Here is a 25,598-nt window from a genome sequence, read left to right on the forward strand (position 1 = left end):
TCCAGGGGTTCTGATGATATCAAGAAAAGAAACCCGCGAGATGGATGTTGGAGGAGTTTATCAAAGTCACCCTTGGCTCACTGCTACCTGTTGTCAGCTGTGGTAACATTGCGCTGCGAACCTACAGTGCCCCTCCCGCAGGATAGCGTCCCAGAGCGCTCGACAGTGATGGAGCACGATGCCGAGCCCGTGGGGAGGTGACCATATGTGAAGGGCGCTGTATGAATGCAAGTTGTCATTGTTGTACTGTTGCGGGAAGATAAAGTAGAGCAGCCTCGTGTGAGTGGAACAGCACATCATTTTCAACTGATTCTGGGGGTTAAATTTTTCCCCTTAATATTCCTTAAATTAGTTCATCAAATAATCTTTTCAGCACACACACACACACACGCGGACATACACACACATACAAACACATGCACAAACACACAGTTAGACACACACACACATATACAAACTTCCCACTGGTGCCTGAAGGTAGTGACTCAGCAACTCTGGCTCCAAATGTCCATTCCTGGTGCTTAAGCCCCAGACAGTGAGTGTATTAAACTCCAGGGGGTCAATTAAACCCAACCAGATCCTGTCTTCACCTTTTGCCCACACACACACACACACACACACGCACTTTCCAGCAGGGATCAATCCGCCATCAGAATCCTACCTGGAATTCTGTAGCAAAATGGTTAGAGCAAACCAAGTTCGATTCCCGGGCAGGGTGAACGATAATAATAATAATAAAATAATAATAATTGTGTCACTCAATCCATGACTGTTTGTGGGGGACGCTGCTGTGCGCAATTGGCTGCTGTGTTTCACCCACAAAATATACAGTCAACTCACTTTACAGTATATCCTGTGATACATCTTGAAGACATGACAAGGCGCTGTATCAAATGCAAGTATTATTATTATTACTGATGTTGTTATCATTATTGTCGTCACGGGGTGTTGAGGGTATCTGTCTGGATAAGCAGGTGCTGTACTTGGCACTGCTGTTGCTGCTTTTTTGGGGGGAGGGAATACAATTCTAGAAGACCTTTAAATATCACCCAATAGCCAGACAGAGGGGGGATCCAGCAAGCTGTGAGCCAGACAGACAGACAGACAGACAGAGGGGGGATCCAGCAAGCTGTGAGCCAGACAGACAGACAGACAGAGAGAGGGGGGATCCAGCAAGCTGTGAGCCAGACAGACAGACAGACAGAGAGAGGGGGGATCCAGCAAGCTGTGAGCCAGACAGACAGACAGACAGACAGACAGAGGGGGGATCCAGCAAGCTGTGAGCCAGACAGACAGACAGACAGACAGACAGACAGACAGAGAGAGGGGGGATCCAGCAAGCTGTGAGCCAGACAGACAGACAGACAGTCGGACAGACAGACAGACAGACAGACAGACAGACAGAGGGGGGATCCAGCAAGCTGTGAGCCAGACAGACAGACAGACAGAGAGAGGGGGGATCCAGCAAGCTGTGAGCCAGACAGACAGACAGACAGACAGGGGGGGGGGGGGATCCAGCAAGCTGTGAGACAGACAGACAGACAGAGAGAGGGGGTCCAAGTTGAACGAGTTGAGATGTTCTACAGTCAACGTTTGGAATCGGACAGATTAAACACTGAAATAGTTTGCTCGAGAGAGACAGACACAGGGAGACAGAGACAGAGAGAGACAGACACAGGAAGACAGAGACAGAGAGACAGAGACAGAGAGACAGAGAGAGACAGACACAGGAAGACAGAGACAGAGAGAGACAGACACAGGAAGACAGAGACAGAGAGAGACAGACACAGGGAGACAGAGACAGAGACAGAGAGACAGAGAGAGACAGACACAGGGAGACAGAGACAGACACAGAGAGACAGAGAGAGACAGACACAGGGAGACAGAGACAGAGAGACAGGTACAGAGAGACAGAGAGACAGACACAGAGAGACAGAGACAGGGAGACAGAGAGAGACAGACATAGAGAGACAGATACAGAGAGACAGAGACACAGACAGAGAGAGACAGACACAGAGAGACAGAGAGAGACAGACACAGGGAGACAGACACAGAGAGACACAGAGACAGACAGAGAGACAGACACAGAGAGACAGAGACAGACACAGAGAGAGACACAGAGAGACAGAGACACTCACAGTCTTTCTGTACTCACATCCCAAACAGAACTAGAAATGAGGGAATAGATGAACTGTACTTCTTTGCGTTGTGCAGAAGAGTTTCTGTAGGGGGCGGGAGGGGGGGGGGGGGGGGCGGGAGGGGGGGGAGGGGGCGTTTATATGCTTTTGTATTTATTAATAAAATAATAGAAATATACCTATTGCTTATATTTTAAAAAAGGGCGGGGAGGAGAGAGACAGGGGGGGGGGGGGGGGGGGGGGGGGATAATAGCTCCAGTGGACTGACAATAACTTGTCAGAGTAATTTTCTTTTGCAGTGCAGAGAGAGAGAGAGAGGGATAGGGGATAGAGGAATAGAGAGAGAGAAGGGGGTAGATAGAGGAATAGAGTGAGGAAGAGAAGGAGGAGAGGGAGGGAGGGAGAGAAGGTGGGGAAGAAGAAGATAAAGGGATAGAGTGAGGGAGAGGAGGATAGAGGAATAGAGTGGGGAGAGGGAGGGAGGAGGGAGGGAGAGAGAGAGAGGGAGGGAGGAGGGAGAGAGGGAGGGAGGGAGGAGGGAGAGAGAGGGAGGGAGGAGGGAGAGAGGGAGGGAGGGAGGGAGGAGGGAGGAAGGAGGAGGGAGGGAGAAGAGAGGGAGGGAGAGAGGGAGGGAGGGAGGAGGAGGGACGAGGAGGAGAGAGAGAGGAGGAGGAGGAGGAGGGAGAGGAGAGGGAGAGGAGGAAGAGAGAGGAGAGAGAGAGGAGGAGGAGGAGAGGGAGAGAGAGAGGGAGGAGGAGGAGGGAGAGAGAGAGAGGGAGGAGGAGGAGGAGGGAGGAGGGAGGAGGGAGGAGAGGAGGGAGGAGGAGGGAGAGGAGAGAGAGGGAGGAGGAGGAGGAGGAGAGGAGGAGGGAGAGAGAGAGAGGGAGAGGGAGGAGGAGAGAGGAGGAGGGAGGAGGAGGAGAGGAGGAGGAGAGAGAGAGGGAGTGTGAGAGGAGAGGAGAGGGGGAGAGGAGGGAGGAGGAGGAGGGAGGGAGGAAGGGAGGAGGAGGAGGGAGGAGGAGAGGGAGGGAGGAGGGAGGGAGGAGAGGGAGGAGGAGGAGAGAGAGAGAGGGAGGGAGGAGGGAGGAGGAGGGAGAGAGGGAGGGAGGAGGAGGAGGGAGAGAGGAGGAGGAGGGAGGAGAGGAGGAGGGAGGAGGAGGGAGGAGATGATCCAGGATGTTGGGGAAGTTTGTGAGCCACTCTCTGAGCGGGAGGGCGCCTGATGGGATGCGGTGTCTGGAGCGGTAGCTCGTGCCCGGGGAGGGGGAAGGCTCAGGGCAGGGCGGCCCCTCTGGCCCTGACCATGATCATCGCCTTCAGCTACTTCTTCATCTACAGCCTGAGCGGCTGCGGCCCCCCGGCACTGCTCAGCCCGGCCTCGGGGCAGGAGGACCACCGCGACTGGAGACAACCCCAGGACCAGGAGCTCCAGCACCAGGTCCAGCACCAACCCCTCCAGCACCAGGTCCAGGTCCAGCACCAACCCCTCCAGCACCAGGTCCAGGTCCGGGACCAACCCCTCCAGCACCAGGTCCAGGTCCAGCACCAGCTCCCGCCCCGCGCCACTCCGGCTCAGGCTGCCCCGGGAGCCGGGCTCGGGGACAGCAGCCCCGGGGACGGGCAGGAGGACCCCTCGCCCCCCAGGCGCCCCCCCACCCCCACCCCCACCCCGGGCGGGAACCTCTCGGTGTTGAGCAGCTTCGGTAGTAAGAAGTTCCCACAAGCGATCATCATCGGTGTGAAGAAGGGCGGCACTCGGGCACTGCTCGAGTTCCTGAGGATCCATCCGGACGTCAGAGCTCTCGGAGCTGAACCGCACTTCTTCGATAGGAATTACGAGAGAGGACTCGACTGGTACAGGTACACTGGCACTGGGCACTGGGCACTGGGACTGGTACACTGGCACTGGGCACTGGGACTGGTACACTGGCACTGGGCACTGGGACTGGTACAGGTACACTGGCACTGGGCACTGGGACTGGTACAGGTACACTGGCACTGGGCACTGGGACTGGTACAGGTACACTGGCACTGGGCACTGGGACTGGTACACTGGCACTGGGACTGGGCACTGGGACTGGTACAGGTACACTGGCACTGGGACTGGGCACTGGGACTGGGCACTGGGACTGGTACAGGTACACTGGCACTGGGACTGGGCACTGGGACTGGTACACTGGGCACTGGGACTGGGACTGGTACAGGTACACTGGGCACTGGGACTGGTACACTGGGCACTGGGACTGGGCACTGGGACTGGTACACTGGGCACTGGGACTGGGACTGGTACAGGTGCACTGGCACTGGGCAGCACTGGGACTGGGACTCTCTCACTCATACACTGACATACACTCACACGCGGGGTACACAGTGTCTGTGTCTCGTACTCTGGCGCTGGAGCAGTGTGTGTTTCGGTCTCTCACTCTCACACTCACACTCACTCTCACACACACTCACACTCTCACTCTCACACACACTCACACTCACTCTCACACACACTCACACTCACTCTCACACACACTCACACTCTCACTCTCACACACACTCACACTCTCACTCTCACACACACTCACACTCTCACTCACACACACTCACACTCACTCACACTCACTCTCACACACTCTCACACTCACACACACTCTCACACTCACTCTCACTCACACTCTCTCTCACTCTCACACACACTCACACTCACACACACTCTCACACTCACTCTCACACACACTCTCACACTCACTCTCACACTCACACTCACACACACTCTCACACTCACTCTCACACACTCTCACACTCATTCTCACACTCACACTCTCACTCACACACACTCACTCTCACTCTCACACTCTCACTCACACTCTCACTCACACACTCTCACACTCACTCTCACACTCACAGGGGCTGTAGTTGTTTCTGTGCCTCTCCCTCACACTCACACTCACACACTCTCACACTTACACTCACACTCACAGCCGCTATGAACCAAGAGACCCAAATCACAGGTACATTCTGTCAGTTCAGGTTCATGTGGAGCAAACGGCCTCCGGTGTCTCCGGTGTCTCTCCGGTCTCTCCGGTGTGTCTCCGGTGTCTCCGGTGTGTCTCCGGTGTCTCTCCGGTGTCTCTCCGGTCTCTCCGGTGTCTCTCCGGTCTCTCCGGTGTGTCTCCGGTGTGTCTCCGGTGTCTCCGGTGTCTCTCCGGTGTGTCTCCGGTGTCTCTCCGGTCTCTCCGGTGTCTCTCCGGTCTCTCCGGTGTGTCTCCGGTGTCTCTCCGGTGTCTCTCCGGTGTGTCTCCGGTGTCTCCGGTGTCTCTCCGGTGTGTCTCCGGTGTCTCCGGTGTCTCTCCGGTGTCTCTCCGGTGTCTCCGGTGTCTCTCCGGTGTGTCTCCGGTGTCTCTCCGGTGTCTCCGGTGTCTCGCGCTGTGTTTCTGTACCGACTCGTCCCCACGTTACAGTGAGAATGACTTTCAGAGCTCATTGATTCACGCGCTCATTGAGGTGCTTTTTGGGGGAAAAAAATTGTTTTAAGTTTTGACTGATCATTGCGATGTCCTGGTGGTCGGAAAGAGAGATAGAGAGAGAGAGATGGAGATGGAGAGATAGAGAGATGGAGAGATGGAGAGATGGAGAGATAGAGAGATGGAGAGAGAGAGAGATGGAGAGAGGGAGAGAGGGAGAGAGAGATGGAGAGAGGGAGAGATGGAGAGAGAGATGGAGAGATGGAGAGAGAGAGATGGAGAGATGGAGAGAGAGATGGAGAGAGGGAGAGAGAGACGGAGAGAGGGAGGGAGAGAGGGAGAGATGGAGAGAGAGATGGAGAGATGGAGGGATGGAGAGAGAGATGGAGAGAGGGAGAGAGAGATGGAGAGAGGGAGGGAGAGAGATTGCGTTACTGTTTAGATGCTCGGAGTACTGTACGAAGACTTGCCATGAGTGAGATGTGTCAACGCTGACTTAAAGGTTAAAAAATGGGTAATAATCTCACACTGATAGCACTGATGATGATAATAATAATAATCCTTGTATTTGGTGCATCGTGTCTTCGAGACGTCTCGAAGTGCTCCACAGAATAAAGTGTAGTGACCGTGTATTTTGTGGGTGAGATGTACCCGGGTAAATTCCGCTCAAGGACATCATTTCCCGAGTGTTGGACGATATCGGGTAAAAAACAAGGTTCAAAATGAATGCAGTTTGCAGTAAGGCAAACACACACACATTGCTATGTTGCAGTGATTTCCCATTGCTGAGTGCTGGCAATGTGTGTGGGTGTGTGTGTCCTACCCCCACCCCCCCCACCCCGCACCCCCACCCACACCCCCACCCCACACCCAAACCCTCACTCGCAAAAGGCTGTGGATTAGGATCGGATCCATTCACATTTTCAAGACTGAGGTGAATAGATGTCTGTTAGGTCAGAGTGTCAAGGGATACGGGGCAAGGACGGGGAATTAGAGTCGAGGTACAGATCAGCCATGATCTAATACAATGTCGGAACAGGCTCGAGGGGCTGAATGGCCTCCTCCTGTTCCTATGTTCGTTCCCCCCCCCACCCCACCTGAAACACAGGAATAAGAACCCAAGGAAAGTCAGAATTTCAACGGGAATTTTACGTTCACAGGGATTGGAAAATAAGTCTTCAGGAATGGGAAACTGAATCCCAGTGTCGTCAGCTAAAATAGTATCATTTTCATACAATCCTATAATTTATGTTCAGGGGAACTGGAATGTTATGGTTGGATCTTGGTTTCAATGCCGCTGTGAGCCACAGTGCAGTACCATTCTCTCGCTCTCGCCCTCTCTCTTCCTCCCTCTCTAATGCCATCTTCGTGAGATCAGCAGAATGGTGTTGTAACAGTGTACTCTATACTTGGGTGGAGAGGGCGGCTTACAATGAGCTGTGTGGTAATGAGGGTGCCCGAAGCAAACCCAGTCAGTCAGTCAGTCACGTCGGAGAATGTAGTTTCAGAGCATGTTAATTAATGACTGGCCTCTGTGAGGCACTGAGTATCTGCTGAATTTTTCTCTCTCTCTGGAGTAAACGGATATCAGGAGGGGCCGCAGTGTCCCGGGGCACTCACTGCTGATGGCAGCGCAGCCCGGCCCGGCTCATCAGCAGGACCTGGAAGGGCCGACCAGTCACTGGGGGCAGTGAATCCTCCCCCTCAGCTCCTGGTAACCCTGCAGCCAAAGCCCTAACTAACGGGGAGGGTGGTCCTAGCTGGACAAGCAGCGGGAAAGCTTGCTAGACAGCGCTATGAATAGCAAGCTATGCTGAACTCTATCCTGGAGTTCCTCCACCCCCACCTCGCTCTTTTTCAGAGATAGAATCTACCATTTGGTGATTACAGAAAACCTCTTATCATTATCTGCGCTGCGATCTGGATGCGTCAGAGAAAATCCATTACTAAAAGGGTTAATGAAAGGCCAGTGGACACTTCTAATCATTGATGTTTTAATTTAAAGGGGAATGATAGGTCATGACAAATTACTGTCTAGCCTTTGCTGGTCAATGTCAAATAATTACATTTAGAGTTCCTGGGTTACCAACAAATGAGATCTGACCAGTGGGATTCCCATTTAATTGCAACACGACAGACACAAACCTCTCATTGTCTCATCATCATCATGAAATCATGGTGCTAAATTCTCAACAACAACAAGAACAACAACTTGCATTTATATAGCGCCCTTCACACCAGACTGTATATTTTGTGGGCGAAACGCGGCAGCCAATTGTGCCCAAATTTATATTTACAAATTGCTATTTATATTTATAAAGAGGTGGCAAAGCGGATAATAAACTAGCGTTGACTTGGATTGGGTTGTGTGGCTGCCTTGCACGCGATGGAGACAGATCATTCTTGAAGTCCCCCGTGATATGTGTTGAAGTGAGAGTTTATGTCGGTTCAGAGAGTCTAATGCTCTGAGCTACGCGCTCGCCTCCGCCGATTAGCAAAGTATTAATCTTGCTCTGAGATCTGCGATCAAAGCGTGAGCTGGCGTGTGAGGCACTAGTAGAACAATCAGATTGATGTGTTTCTGTTTCGAGGGCTGTTTGGCACAACGACTTGGCACCTAGTTTTGGTATTGGAGGAGATTTGAGAAAAGTAACAGAAGTGATGATAAATTGAGTGGTGTGAAATACTCACAATGGGAGTGTTTTTTCCAGGAAGGTGGGATTAACACCCAAAGAATTCAACTACCAAGTAACTTCGGATTTTTGTAAGTATTAACTCCCTCATTGCTGGCCTCTTAAACAAAAGCTTTGTCCACAACTCTTTGTTAATAGGAAAAAATCAGTGATGTTCATCACGTTCTTATAATAAATACTCCCGGCATTTGATACAGTGCCTTATCACGTCTTCGAGATGTCTCAAAGCGCTTCGCAGAATATACTGTAAACCGATAGACTGTGTATTTTGTGGGAGAAACGCAGCAGCCAATTGCGCACAGCAGCGTCCCCACAAATAGTTGTGGATTGAGTCAACAAGTTTTTAAAATATTTATCTTTTGGAGTCCTGTAGCTCAGTGGTTAGAGCACTCGCTTTGCAAGTGAGAGACCTGAGTTCAATTCCAGGCAGAGGGCGAAACCTTGGGCAAGTTTCCTTACTCCACACAGAGCCTAATAATAATCCCTCCAAAAAAACAAAAAACAATAATAAAATTGGTCATTTTCAATCTACGACTGTTTGTGGGACATTGCTGTGCGCAATTGGCCGCCGCGTTCGCCCACAAATATACAGTCAATTCACTTTACAGTGTGTTCTGTGAAGCGCTTTGGGACGTCCTCCCGACGTGAAAAGCGCTATATCAAATGCAAGGATTATTATTATTATTATTATTATATCTTTTGGGATACTGACACGAGGGAGGGTTGACGTCGGTGGCAATATTCATTTTCAACTGCCGTCTTTGTTTCACAACAATGCCCTGTAAGCTGTTGACGGTGTCTAATGAGGTTGCTGTAAAAAGACAAGTTGCCATTTCAGCAAGACTAACATTTGCAGTGTGTCAACATCGCATTTCCTGCTTCCCTGTGGTAAGAGGTTAGATGTTGACTCTGTGATCAAATGGATAATGTTTGTGCAAAGGGTGTTGTACTGATTTTCAGAGTGCTGTCCCTGCACATTCACAACCACAAGCAGGCAACTCAATTGGAAAAGCTCTCTGTGATCAGCAGTCAGTCAGTCCTTTGTTAATGGTTCCAATTTGTAAATAAACAGCAGTCAGTGGTTCTGAGAAACCGTAATGTACACGAACCGAAGGAAGAGAAAACAGTTTTTGGTTTAAGAGCACAATGTCGATCCTCTGCCCTGACACATGCCATTCGGCCCACCCAGCCCAAGCCGTTGCTTATGCTCCACACAAGTCTTCCTCCCTCCTAATCCCCACTCGCTCACCAGCCCCTGCACCCCACGATTCCCTTCTCCCTCGTTTGTGTTCCATCTGAGGTGCGAGACACTCTATATTCCGCAAATATCAGAACAAACAAATAAGATAATGATTAAAACCAAAGAAAACCTTGCACTTTTCCGATGTAAGTGGACACGAATGAAGTGTTCGGTCTCAGCCGTGACCCCGTTCCTCAGAAAGGAGGTGCGGTCAAACAGTAAAGGTCACTGCGTTTCCTGCAGTTTAAAAATAAATTGATGTTTCACTTCCCGCAGGTGGCTTAGAAAACTGCCAGGTGTCTAGTGATCGTTTGCATCTCCTCCCTGTGCCAGGAGTGAGGTTCCACACATGGGCGGCAGACATTTACCTGCATTTGCTTCGCAATATTGTGCAATCTCAGGAAGTGCTGCTTAAAATGATGCGCTTTGTCAGCTCAACCTCACAGACAGGTGTGCTTTCCTGGTATCTGCTGATTATCTCTTGTTGGTTAATTCTGCTTAAACAATATTTCCAGCTGAGTGAGGCTTGATTGCTGTTTGTGATATCAAGGGCATATTATTCCATCTCCTTCCTTTTACTGATGACACACACGTAATTTGAGGATGGAGTGGGGCGACCAGAAAAATGACAACAATAATTATAATAATCCTTGCATTTGATATAGAGCCTTTCATGCCTCAAAATGCTTCACAGGATATACTGCAAAGTGTAGTGAATGTGTATTTTGAAGGTGAATAGAAACCTTTAGGGGGCTTGATCAAAGCGGACTGTAGGATATTGCCTTAGGAAGTTAAATGTCAATTAAGAAAGAGCTAATGAAATTGAAGCAGGAAGCAGAAAAAACATTGTGGAAAAGGAACCAGGTGGGTGATGGCAGCATTGTGAAATGTGAATAAAAGAATGACTTAAAAGTCAATCCAGTTTTGTAGTGACTGAGAATCATCACAAGGATGTTCTCCCAGGCCTGTGTCAGAGCTGCTCTGTAACAAGCTACTTGGAGGTGTATAAGAGTAGCAGGGATTATTTGCTTCTGATCTCTTCCACCCATCCTTGGGAAGGGGGAGAGAACGAGAGAGAGGATGTATGGGGGGAACATGCGCAGAAGTAGCTCCTTTTTGTAAAGCTCCCTGGAGCAGGGAATTCAACACTTGAGAGAGAGAGAGAGAGAGAGAGAGAGAGAGACAGACTGAAGGTTGTGAGCTCGGTCACCTGAAATCAAAATCATGCCCTCGTGCAGAACTGTCAACAAATTCCTAAATTCAACTTGTTGCTTTTTAAGGACAGTAGAAACGGAGCTTCTAAATGACATTGAGATGGAATCTTTGACTTCCTGGTGGGACTTTGGGACTTTCGTTTCCCAACCATCTAGAGTGGGCATCCCGGAGGATGTGGACGTACATTGTGGGGGCTTTGACTTCCATGTAGTTTTGGACACGGAATCTGGGGCTTGATCCCAATCATTTCAAAAGCCCATCGGAGCGTAAGCAAACCCTTTAGTTTGGAAATTTTCTCTTTTAGGCAGAGCTTGTCATTAACTGGAGCATGAGCTAACGTTTGTAGCCCTGCAGAATGTTCTGGAAATCTTCTCCCAAGGCTTTGAGGTTGCTTCTTCCCAGCGCCAATGATTAGAGGTCATACGATATTGTAATTACATGAATAATACTGAAGCTCAGAAAGAGCTGGTTACTCCGAAATCTGGTGAACATCTTACACCTTTGTGCCACTGCATTCATCCCGTCTAAATACAGGGCATCCAGTTGCAATGGGATAACTTGTATTTTGCTGACCTACACGGCATTGACAAAAATATTTAGGAGGTTCGTAATCCTCATTTCGCAGTATTGCCTCAACATGAAAGATTAGCTGGGCAGGTCAGAGGTTTGAGGAGGGCGGGGGCAGCTTGCCAGGCACAAAAGGATCTTGTGTTATTGGGGCAGGGCCATTGTGAAATCATTAAGGCAAGCACAGGCTAGTTTGTCCCCAATGGCGAAGTCGCTATAGTTACGCAGGATGTGGCCTCATACAGCGATTGCACGCTCCGTACCAGACAAGCAGGAACCGTACACGTGTGGAACTCACAAGGAACTTCCTCCCGGCCCAACACCCACCTTCCCACGCCCCCAACCCCCCGGATAAAATTGGTCCGTTTACTTTGTGGCCGTTTGTGGGACGACATTGCTGACTGCCGCCTCTGCTTGCGAAATGCGCAGTCACTACACTTTACGGTAATTTCCCACGAAGCACTTTGAGACGACCTTGTTGTTGTTGTTGTCCTCTTGACGTGAAAGCCACACGCGTGAGGCACTGCCTTATGTGAAGACCGCTATGTAGACTCGAATTGTTTTCTGTGTTGAAGGACATTTGATCAAAGGCAAGGATTATGGATTTAATGATTATTATTATCATTACTTTGGGTTGGAGGCTCCTAAGAATGGATGGTCATGGGTTTCCACGTACATCTAATGCCCATTTGACGCCCCAAAAAATCTGGTTGCAGTTTCAGGATGATCTTTTTGACGGTACCTTGACTGAACGGCTCAAATCGACCTATCCACCCCAGCCCTAGGATCTGTTAACTTTCTGCCAACATATGGAGTGTATCATTGAGCAGCAATGAGCAGAAACAATGGGCCAAATGGCCTCCTTCTGCGCTGTTTATTCCTATATTGGTTTAGCAAGAGCTGGATAGGTTCTTAGAGAAAGACATGGTGAAAAGTAGCAGATATAATAATAATAATAATAATCCTTCCATTTGATGTAGTGCCTTATCATGTCTTCGAGACGTCTCAAAGCGCTTCACGGAATATACTGTTGAGTGATTGCACTGTATAATAATGGTTGGGGGTAGGTGGGGGGAGGGGAGGGTTGGTAGAAATTCCACCGGAATCTAGATTTACTCTACTAAAGTTGCATTTCAGAATTTGCAGAAATTGGCAAATTGTTGCGTTCACTTGTAACACTGAAACCCGTTTTTCTGCAGTTCTTGAAAGAAACTTTCCCCCAAAATGGCTTTGACATTAACGATTTCATTTAAGAAATTGACAAACTCTGGACTCTGTGTTAACAGAGTGAACCCGGGTGGAATTTTACCTCAGGGGTTTGAGATAGACTTGAAAGAAAAAGAGAGGAAGGTAAGTATAGCCATAGAGTCTTTATTCCAGTCTGAACCTTTCTTATGTGTTTTTTTCCATCTGGATTTAGACTGTTATGCTCATTGCTGTCACATGTACAGTGGATCGCTTTCTGGAGGTAATAATCCCTCCCCCACCAAACTGCTTTGAGACGTCTCAACGACATGATAAGGCGCTGTATCCAATGCAAGGATCATTGTTATTATTATTATTATTCAGTCCTGTATTTTGCTTGTGGTAAATGAGATGGAAAAGGACAAAATCATCACCACCGAGCGAGACGAGGCTAGGAATCTGCTCAGTTATAGTTGAGCGCTGCGAGACTCTACCCCGCGTGAAGGGCGCTATATAAACTCAAGTTGCTGTCGTTGTGTGGCCCTCCCTCGCTCCCCACGTGGACCCGTGGCCTCCATTGTTAATGCGAATCCTCGTCAAAACCGGGGCTTGTGAGCTGTGCGTCCGTGTCCCTGCCCGGAGAGAGGGGTGCAGTTCACGTCCTGCCTTTCCAGCCGACGGCTGTTCCATGTCCGCGTGTGGGATGAGGGATGAGGGACACTGCACTGATTGATGGGGGGGGGGGGGGGGGGGAAGGGGGCAAGCGACGATCCGATCCTCGCGCTTTACAAAATCCGGAGGGTTCCGCAGCCCCTGACCCCGGGAGCCAGGCAGGTGCAGCGCAAACAGACGCGCGAGGAGGAGAGATGGTATCGGGGTCAGCGTTAGGGAAACCTGTCGCAAGCTCCCAGGTTTGTTAATCGGGCGAATTGGAGAACAAAAGGGGAGTTTGACGGTTGGTTTAATTGCAAGCAGCAGTGCCTTATGCTGCTCCAATGGGAGTTTAAATACACGTCGAATCATCAATTACACCCTTTACAATGCCGGGTTTGACGGTTTGGTGAAGATTCGGTGTGAATTAATCCTGATTGGTGGCTGGTGCTTTTGCTAAATGTGCACAGTTGAGGGAAACTCAAAATACTCCCGTGTTCTGTGCGATGTGAAGCGGATATTATAACTCCAGGAAGGAACAAACACTTCCTTCAATTAAAAGCTCGTTTCTGCTAATGAGATAAGTAAGGTTTGGTGGAGATCCACAAAACATCAGGCAACATCAATACTTGTGTTTTTCTGCTCCCATGATGTTCCACAATCCACCCCAAAATCCATTTTAATCGATAAAATTACCGAACCGCCCAAACCTCCGATTAATCAAGTCACCATGAGCGTCATTTCCTGTTCTATGACAGGAAGCATTCCTTCCATTACTTTCTGCACTGTGTGTGTTTGTATGCGTGTATGTGTGTGTATGTGTGGGTGCGTGCGTGGGTGTGTGTATGTGTGGGTACGTGTGTGGGTGTGTGTATATGTGTGTATGTGTGGGTGGGTGTGTGGGTGAGGTATAGAGAGCAGGAAGTGATATCTGTTTTTCCCTTCGACAGCATTGCTAAAAATCGAACAAGACTTTGTTGTGCCACCGATGCTGTAGCAGGGGTTAGCCCGGGTCACACAACAACAACAACAACAAATTACATTTGTATAGCGCCGTTTAGTGCTGCAAGGTCCCATTCAAGGCCACAGAATGGGAGGATGTGGTTTGCACTCATTAAAGTTCTCCAGGTGCCAAACTGCAGACCAAAGGGTCAACCCTCTCAGCAGGGAGATGGGACTTGGAAGGAGATATCATTCCCATGGAAGAGACTAGAGGGTTGTCCACTGGAGTTGTCCGCCCGCTCTCCCTGCCTGCTGTGGAATGACGTGTGCGGTAGGGTCCTTGATGGATGAGAGAATAAATGATTGCACTTCGGCATGAGGGGTGGGTGGTGGGGAGAGGGAAGAGAGAATAACATGTGCAAACATTTGTGGTGTTAAACAAAAAAACTGAAGTTAACATAGACTCAAACCTCGGCCCATCTGTATCCCATATTTACAATGATTTCCCAGCAGTTTAATCCGATGTCTGCCAATATAAATTCTCCCAAACCACCAGATCAGCTCCTAAAGTTCCCGAACGCAGAAGAGTTTGTATACACACCGATTGACAGCATTTACTGCTACATCCTCCCCTCTGTTTACAGTGCTGCATAAAGCTCTTGTCTGCTTTCAAATGGATGGTTTGCATACAGCGGAAAAATCGATTGACATCTGGAAGGGCTAAGCACATCCGGAAAGGTTTTCAGAACGACAATAATGGGAACGAGACTTTGCTGAATTAAAATGCAAAGCTGCCCCTATATTTCTCCCCCCCCCCCCCCACCACCCATAGCAAATGATCCACCTTGAGTTCTTGGCTTTTGTCGTGGAAACAACACTCGCCCTGACACGACATGACATGACGTGACATGATCCAGCGAGTTTACATTCAGTTTAATCTTTCTAAAGCATCGCTGGAGCATTCTACATGGTGGGTCTGACACGCTGGGAAATACCCAATCAGGTTTACGATAATAATCAGAAGAAGAATCCTTGAATTTGGCATAATTGCTTATCACAGCGTCGAGACGTCTCAAAGCGCTTCACAGGATTTTACCGGGAAGTGTAGTGACTGTATATATTTAGGCCAACGTGGCAGCCAGTTTGCACCCAGCAATGTCCCACAAACAGCCATGGAATGAATGAACAGTATTGTATGGAGGATTGTTGGTCAGGATACTTTTCGAATAGCACCACGGCAATTGTTCACATCCGTCTGAACAGGCAGACGGGACCTCGGTTTAACATCTCATCTGAAGGATGTCACCTCCGACAATGCAGCACATCCCACCCAGCCCTGCACCGTGTGTGTCAGCCCAGGATAAGTTAGTTCAAAACCCCGAGGGTGAGGGGGGATGTTGTCAATATGAAAGTTGCTCTAGTTTTGTTTTGAAGCTACTTAACGTTTCCCTAACGTTCACTATCAATGCAGTGTTCTGACTGACATTAAGCATTTCCACTCCAGCCAGCGCTCAGACCCCACAACCGTTTTAGAAGAATAGTAAAGCTATATTTATTGTGTGTGTGTATATATTATATATAATATATATATGAAATGGCAAGCCAAAGAAAATACCCACATAAAAAAGGTCCTCTACAAATGAATTTGCAAGACTGTAAGATCTATCAGAACTATAAACCTGGAGACTGGACTGGGTTTACAAGGTGTTTCCTCATTAAAGTTCTGTCTGTTGCTGTTGTGAATTTGCAGTTGTTATCCCAAGCGCAAAATAATCCACTGCCAACCTGGCCCGCAATGCGGAGCTCTGAGTAAATAAATAAAGCACTAAGTTTGAATTGTCCTCATGGGATTTAAATGTGGCAGCAATATCAATTTGAAATTCGCACAGTGAAAGCCACTGCGATGCTCTTAACTTTTGAAGGTATTTGCAGAAATTTGATTTCCGTTTAACTTTTTTTCACCGCAACAACAAATGACATTCACACGGCTCCTTTCACGTCGGGAGGACATCCCAAGGCCTTTGGACAGTCAGTCAGGGATTTGGACCCGAGCTGAGGGTTGGGCTCAGGAGGGCGGAGGGAGGGGAGGGCAAGGTGAGGATCTTTCTGCATTGCCCCCTTTTGCAGCTCACTGTAGTTCTTTGTCCTCTGAAACTCTTCGAGAAAATGCCGCTGGGGTCAAGTTTGCAGCACTTCTTAACGGGTTTCTTTGCGTTGATTTTCAAGACGTCACCAACTTTAACCCATTGCGTAGCACAGTTTAAAATTATAATGTAATAATTTAATATGCATTAGTTGCATTACTCCCATGCTTAGAATATTAATAATAATCTTTGCGTTTGATATAGCGCCTTATCACGTTGTTGAGACGTCTCAAAGTGCTTCACAGAATATACCGTAAAGTGTAGTGACTGTGTATTTTGTGGGCGAAACGCACTTTGTAGTATGTTCCAAGCAGCATGAATACCATTAGCACAGACATGAAAACCCAAATCCCTTCCTTTCTGTGCTGAAAAGGTCTGTGTTTCTTAAGACAGCCCGCAGCCCTATTGAGCAGTTTCCCAGAGCAGATTCACACACTCGTGATAAAACGAGGCTGTATTTAATACATCAAGCCAAATTGTGGGGACAGTTGTGAAATGCAGCTGGAGGGCACGTCAGTCTCAGCCCTGATCACAATGCGCTCCAAAGTAGAGAAGCAAAGTCTTTTTATTGTGTGAAAAAAGATCCTTGCATTTGATACAGCGCTTTATCACGCCTTCGAGACATCTCAAAGCGCTTCACTGGATACACTGTCAAGTGAAGTGACTGTATATTTTATGGGCGAAACTCAGCAGCCAATTGCTCACAGCAGCGTCCCCACAAACAGTCGGGGATCGAGTGGCCACTTTTTTTTAAAAAAAGGGATTATTACCCCCCAGAAAGCGATCGGCCAATCGACTAATAACTGGGTTCCTGCTTATTGCTGGGTAAACAGAGGAGTGTGTGTGGAGTGAGGAAACTTAACTCACTGCAAGATGGAAAAGTGAAGTCTTTTTTATATATATGTATATACATTAAAAAAAGGCCAAAAACAGAGCATTTTGATTTTCCACAAGAGTGGGGTTGGAATTCTTGGCAGGGGAGGTTGGTTGTGAGGACCTTATTGAAATAATTTTGAAAGGGGGGGTAAAGTTTCCCTTTTTAAGAGTGAATTCTGGGGGTATTTTTCTTATTTTCTTTGGGCAAATTATGGCTGTAAAGAATTGATTTGGAATTTGTTCCTTTACTGGGGATTCATGTTCCGAGCTTCAGATGGGAGAAATTTAATTTTCTTGATGGTCAAACTCTTCAGAAAGCAGAACTAAGCCAAGCCACTTGAGATCCGAGATGCATTTATTGGTCTTTTAAACTCCACTGGAGTTGAATTCTGAATGTCTCTACGCTTTATTTTTAAAAATCAAATAACACCCAAAGCTTACCTACTGTCACTTAGTAAATGATCCTGCCAGGATGCACAGTCCAGGGCAGAGATTACCGCTCGCAATAAATAAATGTTTTACACGAGATGGATTCGCTGTGACAGTTCTTACATTTTAAGCGCAGAGCTTTCACATCTGGCAATGTGGAATGGGTGTCAGGGTCACTTTTTACTGTGTGTGTGTAAACCACGCTCTGCCCCACCGACCGTTGAAAACCGCTTCAAAAAATAAAATAAAATATAATCGCAAGGCATCTGCAACAGATCTCTGGTTGCCGCACAATAAACCCAGAAGAAAGAATGTTCCCTACTGTAGACAAAACAAATACTGAAACCCATTCAGCCACCGATATAATTACTCACAACCCTGCAGCGGAAAAAAAACACGCGGAATTCAAATACCTTGACTTGTTAAGTCTTTTGGGGTTGTTAACTTTCATATTTGCTCGTGTATTCGTTTCCTAAATACATTTTCGGATCACTTTCCCGTTCGGTTTGCCCGAGTGTAAACTAACTGGTCTCCTCTGCACAAATACACCTTTTCTCCTTCTAGAACAACCGTCCTACCTACCATCTTCCCACGGCAGCATAGAGATGCTTCTTAGATGAGCCCAGTGCCCTGGGAGACCAGCATTCTTCCTGCTAACCTGTTCTTCTCTGTTTACCCTCCGCTTGGGTTCCTACCCGAAGAGCTGCACAAACTCTGGGGATCTGAACTCACCTGGTTCCAGTCCAGTCCCAGTGTTGATTCTTTCAAAAAGCAAATGAGATCGATTTCTTTCAGGAAATACTATTGTGTGTGGGAGACAGTGTATAGTTTGGGACATGATGACATGTACAAGCGACTGCCAGGACTGTGGAAGACAAACTGGATGGACCTTGGTCTTTGTTGGTCGAGCAAATTCTTATGTTGTCGTGTGGTTTGGGTTTTTCTTTCCTCGATCCCAGCCCAGCGATGGATGGCCTGCTCCGGAGCAGCGTGGGCTCGGTTTTCACAGGCTTTGCAAACCGTTAGTGAAGCACGTTTCTGATGAAACAGTATATTTGAAGGATTGAGAGGTAACGTGAGCGCTTTTAATAAAATGGTAAAAATGTACTGGGATTTTCTTGGATTTCCTTTTCCCATTTTGGCATTCCCGGCTAATCTATCACCTCGATCCCTCCCAAGTGACTTGCTGAAATCCTCAGCACAAAAAGGATATACACGTCAGCGTAAGTAAGCTGGGCCCAGCTGCGGAGAGGTAGCTGTTGAACTCTTTGTGCTGGATCCCTTTGCTAATGTAAGATGAAACAGACAGGAAGCCGTGAGCACAGGGAGTGAGCGAGAGAGAGCTGTAATATTACCAGAACGCTTACAGTCTCTGGTGATGAATAGACTAACAGATGGAAACGTGTGGCAGGTAGAAATATGGGAGAGAAAGTGCTGAGGGTTTGCTTTCTTCAGTGTAAGAAATACATTTGAAAAAAAAGAGGCAATATACTTCATGGCTGTCAGCGGGGGACATCACTGAGTGAAAATTGGCTGCTGTGTTCGCCTACAAAACACACAGTCACCGCACTCTACGGCCCAATTCTGCGAAGTGTTTTGAGATGTCCTCCCAGGGAAAGGCACTGCAGCAAATGCATGGATTACTGGTGGATCTGAGCAGGAAGAATTTCAATTTTAACTGAAGGAAATTATTGAATAAAACTAAGCTAGAAGGGCGATCCGCTTCGAGATTACCTCAAGGTCATCTCATCTCGCTCTCAATTCACTTCACAGTCTATCCTGTGAAGTGCTTTGAGACGTCTCAGGCGTGATCAGGCGTTGTGTGACGTGAGGATTATTATAAGGCAAACGTACTCGTAGGCTTGGCTCTGGCTAATATAGCACAGTGCAGTCAGCTGCCAGCCAGGGTCACCCGGAACGTGATCGGCTGAGTTCCATCAGTCCTTGACTGGGTCACACTCTGTGCTCTTTCCCTCAGTCCCACGCTCCCGGGGGAAGTGACAGACTGATGCTCCTCTCCTGACAGTGGTGTCCGCTGTCAGTCGCAAAGGACTGCAGTATCACAGACCCCGTTTGAGTCCTCATTTATTCCCCCGTCCCACCCTAATGGTAGAGGTTGCAGGAGACGTGCAGGATTATAAAAGCAAACAGAGAGACCGTATAAAATACAAGGGAAGGAAACAGCATCTTTCTTTGCGAACTGCACAGCCTCCTTCATATTGATTCAAAAGGCAAAAAAAAAACAGACAGAAAAAGTATCTTCAATTCAATTCCTTCCTTTTTAAGAACTGCGGAAAAAAACAGCTCTTCGATTTAAGAAGTTGCGTGTTTATTATAGAATCAAGACTAGGAGTCAGCTGGGGGCTATCAATTAGTCAGGACGAATGTTTAAGGGTGATAGACAGCGGTTAAAGGGTTAACTTGTACGAGGCGGAGGGAGGTGGAGGGATGAGGGAGATGAAAAGGAAGGAGAAAAATATTAATAGAGCTCGTCTCTTCTGATCACAATGTTTAGCCAGCTTTGAAATGAGATTGAGGGTCAAAAGTTGCAACGTTTCCTGACCTGTTATTTGTGTTAATTAACGTGAGGAATGTGTTGGGAAGTGCCCGCAGATTTTACCCTCTGAATCGGTAGCAACAGGGCAATGCCAGGATCTTCCCAAATTGTTTGGACTTGTCACAGCGAGAGGCAGGGCACACCCGGGAAGGTGGCTGATTTACACGACGGGCGTATCCCAAACGACTAATTTTAGACTAAAGAATGAAAGATCCTAAGACTGCTCTGGCCCAGGCTGAGAACACTTAACTCCCTGAAGCAGAGCACAAAAAAAGCCTCATGCGATTCGAATGGAATGTGTTTTTATTTGTTCAGCTGCCTGAACGCTGTGTTTCCACCGGGTTAGGACTCTCGCTCGGCACAGTCAAGAGTTTCCCTCGCAAAGGTACTCAAACCCAGTGCCGTGGCTGCCTGGTGTCAGTGAGCTGTAAAGCTTGGACGTGTGCGGGACGGTGGGGATTTTGCGTGGATGGAAGTGCTCAGTTACCATAAAGCCATCAGTAACACATCTTTATTCACTGCGAGCCCTGCTCCAAGTGTAACCACGTGCAGAGCAGAGGGCAAGGCGGCTGCTACATTACCAGACACAAGGGAAATCTGTCGCAAACCAACCTGGAATCAAACCAAAGCCAAGCTTAGCTTATCACTCCTACTCATGTCACTCTACCGTATTCCATAGAAACATAGGAATAGGAGGAGGCCATTCAGCCCCTCCAGGCTGTTCCGCCATTCTATAAGATCATGGCTGATCTGTAGCTCAAGTCCAATTGCCTGCCCTTTGCCCTGTATGCCTTGATACCCTGACCTCACAAATATCTTGTCCACCTCAGTCTTGACAGTGGGAATGGAGTCAGCATCCACAGCCTTTCAGGGTAGAGAGCTCCAGATTTCCACTCGCCTGTGGGTGAAAAAATACCTCAAGTTCCATCCCCCCAACCCCACCCTCTCTCCCCCTTACACCTCTATATCTTCTGTCCGTTCGATAGTAAAACGTTCCCCAACCAGTGGGAATTAACGAGGCACACACTTTTTGAAATAACTCAATTTTGACCCCAAAACACACAGCTGCCGGCACCTCTACATTTGGTTACTGCGCCTTTCACCACAGCAGCACGTGGACCGTGTATTTTGTGGCTGAACTAAACAGGCAATTTTGTGCTCGGTGATGTCCCACAATGTGTCAGATGTTTCTGCACATCTGCAGTTTAAAGCCCCCCCACTCTCTCCCCCACCCCCCCCCCCCCACCCCAGCCTTGCATTTGGGAGTGTATATTTATGCCAGAAATGACCTACAAAACAGCTTTTATTTTTCACACGCCGCCTACTTTCGGCCCCGGCTGAACAAAGTGATGTGTTTACCAGGACTCGACTCTCGTAAATAGCCGTTTGTTTCGTAATAAAACGGGAGTTCAAGCCGGGGTTTAGCGGCGACTGATGTGAAAGGGTCAGAATTCCCATTAACACCAGGGAGAGGTGGGGACCACGAGCTGGGAGTCAGAATGTAAACATTAGGATAAGGATGGAATTCGAGCCGGCAAGTTGTTTTTGCTGGTTGCTGCCGGCCTGATGGTGGTTGGAGTTTCCCAGCCCCTTGTTTATCTTGCTGGTGGCAGGTGCTATTCGCCTTCCTTCATCTTTACGAGAGGTCAGCGAGCGAGCGAGCAAACGAGGCATTCGCTGGCAGGAATTATTGCTGACTACTGTTTTAGATTATAGCCGGGCTGCCAGAAATAATAAACCAGCAAAAAAACCCGAGGAGTTTCCTACAGTAAGTACTGACGCAAAAGCCGCGGACAGGGGGCTAGGTGGTCTCTCTGTCACTCTGTCTGTCTGTCTGTCTGTCCGTCCGGACGGCCTCGCTCTCGTCTCCCGCAGGACGCGCTCGTTTCAAACGTTTAGTAATAATTATCATAATAATAATAATAATCTTTACATTTGGCACAGTCAGTGCCCTTTCACTGGAGGACGTCTCAAAGCGCTTCACAGGGTACCATGTAAAGTGGAGTGACTGTGTACTTTGTGGGGGAACGAAGCCACCAATTATGCGCACGGGAATATGCCATGATGTTGCAAACGCTTCTGGGATGCGTAGTGACTGTGTATTTGTAGGCGAACTCGGCAGCCAGTTTGGGCAGAGCCAAGTCCTACAAACAGCCATGAAGTGAGTGATCAATTTTATCCGGGGGGAGATTGTTGGCCAGTACACCGGGAGAGGGAGAGAGAAACTGCCTTCTCTTTTTGAGAAGAGTTTCTGAATTTAAGACCCCGTGGAATTGTGGAAAATTTTTCAGGTGAACCTGGGTTTGGAGAATTGCAGGAAAGCAAATCCTGAATTCAGGATTTGTCAGACAGTTCTGGGTGAACTCACATTATAGGGCTCGCAAACTAAGACTAGTTGGAATCTCAGGGCTGCTGTGAGGTAAGCAAACGGATGTTATCACACTTTGAGGTGAGATGCTGACATTTCTCTTTGACCGAGCCTTTAGCTCCCCTCTCGACTCTCTTCCCCCTCCTCGCTCCCTCCCTTCCCTCCCCTCACCCTGACCATTTCCCCCCTCCTCGCTCCCTCCCTTCCCTCCCCTCACCCTGACCATTTCCCCCCAATGCTCGGGTCATGACCCAACTGTGCAGCGCCTTGGGACGTCCTCCTGACGTGAAGGCGCTTTATAAATGGAATCGTGTTGTTGTTGTTGTTTATCACTCACATCAGTTGTAACGTTCCCCAAATCCCCACTGTCCGAGGCTTCAGACAATTTTCTGCAGCAGTTGAAGAAAATCGACTGCAGAAAATCGGATGGTAACTCAAGAGTGAAATTGTACAACGGGTCTGGAGGCTACAAACACTGAGCGATTTTGGATCCCAGATGAGAAGATGGTTTTAGAGTCAGATCTATTCAACCTGTTAAAGAGTAATTTCCCATCAACCACAAAATATACAGTCAATCAACTTTACAGTGTATCCTGTGAAGCTCTTTGAGACGTTCAACGACGTGATAAGCCGCTGTGTCAAATGCAATGATTTTTATTATTCTTAAAGACCTTCAAATGAGGTAAAAGCAGCCTTTTGACTCACAAATGCATCAGAAAGTTGAAAGTTGGCAGCGCTCAAAAGGATTTAGAAGGTGTTCAAATGAGCTTCTGTACCTAGAGCTGTGAGGTGTCAAATTGGGTCCTTGGATTATGGAGTTTGTTTAGTTAAGCAAATAGCGTCTGATCTTTAATTGCCCGATTGAGAAGAAAAACGGACGGTAATAAATCCCTTGACCTGAGATTTCCTTGATAACTCGGGCACTTGTCATAAACGTTAAACATCAACCAAGGAGACTGCGGCCTTGGGAGAGATACTTTATGAGGAGACTAATAGTGGCACTCGGATAATACACAGTTCACAGCCAAGAGAGATTGCTCGATTGCATTGGACAGGCTGTAAAATCATCAGCATTAGCTATTTGCAATAAACGTAAAGCCTCTCAGATTATTGCCGTGAGCTGAGATCTAGTCAGGTAGAATCTCCCTGCCATCCCTCTCTACCTCACTGTGTCAACACAGAGCTTCTGCCCTTTCATCTCCTGTTGACAGTAGACAGATGGCGGCTAGTAGTCTGGGCTGAATTACTCACTCACCGCTCGCAAGTTGAGGAACGCTGGGATCTGGGTCACCCCCCACCTCCCCCACATGCCCTCCACACCCCCCTTCACCCCCCCACCATCCCCCCGATCTCAACTCCCAGCTCGGGTCCAGATCCCTGACTGTCCAGCGCCTTGGGACGTCCTCCCGATGTGAAAGGTGCCGTGTAAATGTCACTCCATCCCTTGGCTGTTTTGTGGGACATCGCTGGGTGCAACTTGGCTGCTGCATTTGCCTACAGATATACAGTCACTACAATTTGCAGTATAGTGCTTTGAAAAGTTTCAACAGCGTGATAAGGTGCTACATCAAATCCAAGGATTATTATATTATCATTATAATGGGACCAAGGAAGAGAAGTTCTGACCCTGTAAACGTTGGGTCTGTAAAATCCTTCATCAGAAATGGCCAGAATTCTCCGAGCTCACGAACAGACACAGACGTTAAAAGAAACTAAGCTGTAAATATGCAGCGCAAAGCAATCAACACGTACAGCACAGTATCTGGCCTGGAAACAACCTGACGTTCACTTGTAGGTGTCTTGTCACACACTCTGGGAGCTTCCGTCTCACAGATAACTTTAGACTCCAGAGGCCCACAGATTCCACCTAGTCTCAGGCCGTCCGTCCGTTTTTTTTCTTATAATGTAGGCGAGCAGTAATTGAGGGACAATTCTTAAACTCGGGCTTAATTTCGCCCACAAATTATACAGTCACTTCACTTTACACTGTATCCTGTGAAGCGCTTTGAGATGTCTGGAAGACGTGATAAAGCGCTGTATCAAATGCGAGGGTTATTATTATGATTATTAACTTAAAAAACAATCCACAAAGCTCATAGTTAGGCTTTTTCGACTCGCTCCAAATCATGCGGTCTCGCTGCGAAACTCCCGCTGTTTTCCCCCGCGCTAATAGACGGCTGACTTCTGTCCTGCTTCAAGACGTCTTAAGGCGCTTCACAGAATACGGCGACAATGGACTTTGGCTGCCGTGTTACAATGAGGCTGTCTCTGCTGCGTGTTGCCATTCCCGACACGGCTTTCCCAGGTCACACGCCGACAGGGGACTTAAAAGCTCACTTGTTTCCCATTCCCTGTGATTCCCATGTTCCACTACAAACAAACAAACAAACAAACAAGACACTTGACTGCTTTCCCAGGTGGATCATCCAAACCCCCAGACACCACGCGAGACAAATGCCCAAACTCCTGGATTTTCTGTTTTGTTTACAGCTTCTCCAGAACAGATACCCTGAGACTCAAACACCCGAATCAGAGTGTTTTCTCTCAGTAAATTAAAAGCGTTAGAGTAAAGTTAACTGCTCGTCTTTTGTGTAAGGACTGAATTATATTTAAAAGGCTCAAAATCCAACTAAATTTTACCCGCAAAATACAGTCAATGAATTTGCTTTGCAGTGTATCCTGTGAAGCGCTTTGAGACGTCTCAATGGCGTGATAAGGCGCTGTGTCAAATACAAGGATTATTATTATTATTAAATGGAATCAGTAATAATCGTTGCATTTGATACAGCGCCTTACCACGTCATCGAGACGTCTCCAAGCGCTTCACAGAATATACTGTGTGTTTGTATTTGCTGCTGCAGCTTCTTGGATGAATGTTTCACCGTGTTTGGGAACTTGAATGAAACGCAAGCCATGCTCTGCACCAAGCTGTTACATTTTATTTTCAGATCCATTCTGCAGCGCAGTGCAATTAAGAAAACGCTGCTTCCAGTTCCAACAGCAGTGGACCATGTGAAGCCAATTACAGCTTAAACAGTGGTTATTTGACCCCCCCCCCCCCCCCCCCCTCCTCCTTGCTTGGTTGTTTATAATTTCCTGTGTGTGATTAGTGAGTTAGGATGAAGGATACAACTTCCTATA

The 25,598-nt window shown here is 48.0% G+C and overlaps 1 protein-coding gene across 1 annotated transcript in view; it reads left to right on the plus strand.

The window, feature by feature from the left end:
• Nucleotides 1-3,273: 3,273 nt before the first annotated feature.
• The window catches only part of LOC103186884 (heparan sulfate glucosamine 3-O-sulfotransferase 6), a 63,657-nt gene continuing 41,332 nt past the window's right edge, over nt 3,274-25,598 (plus strand). The window contains exons 1-2 of the mRNA XM_042341183.1: nt 3,274-3,786; nt 3,817-3,998. Of these exons, the coding sequence (XP_042197117.1) occupies nt 3,361-3,786; nt 3,817-3,998 (608 nt within the window). The 5' untranslated portion in view covers nt 3,274-3,360. The remainder of the gene's footprint in view (nt 3,787-3,816; nt 3,999-25,598) is intronic.

The sequence above is a fragment of the Callorhinchus milii genome, unplaced genomic scaffold (genome assembly GCF_018977255.1).
Source record: "Callorhinchus milii isolate IMCB2004 unplaced genomic scaffold, IMCB_Cmil_1.0 Scaffold16, whole genome shotgun sequence".
NCBI lineage: Eukaryota > Metazoa > Chordata > Chondrichthyes > Chimaeriformes > Callorhinchidae > Callorhinchus > Callorhinchus milii.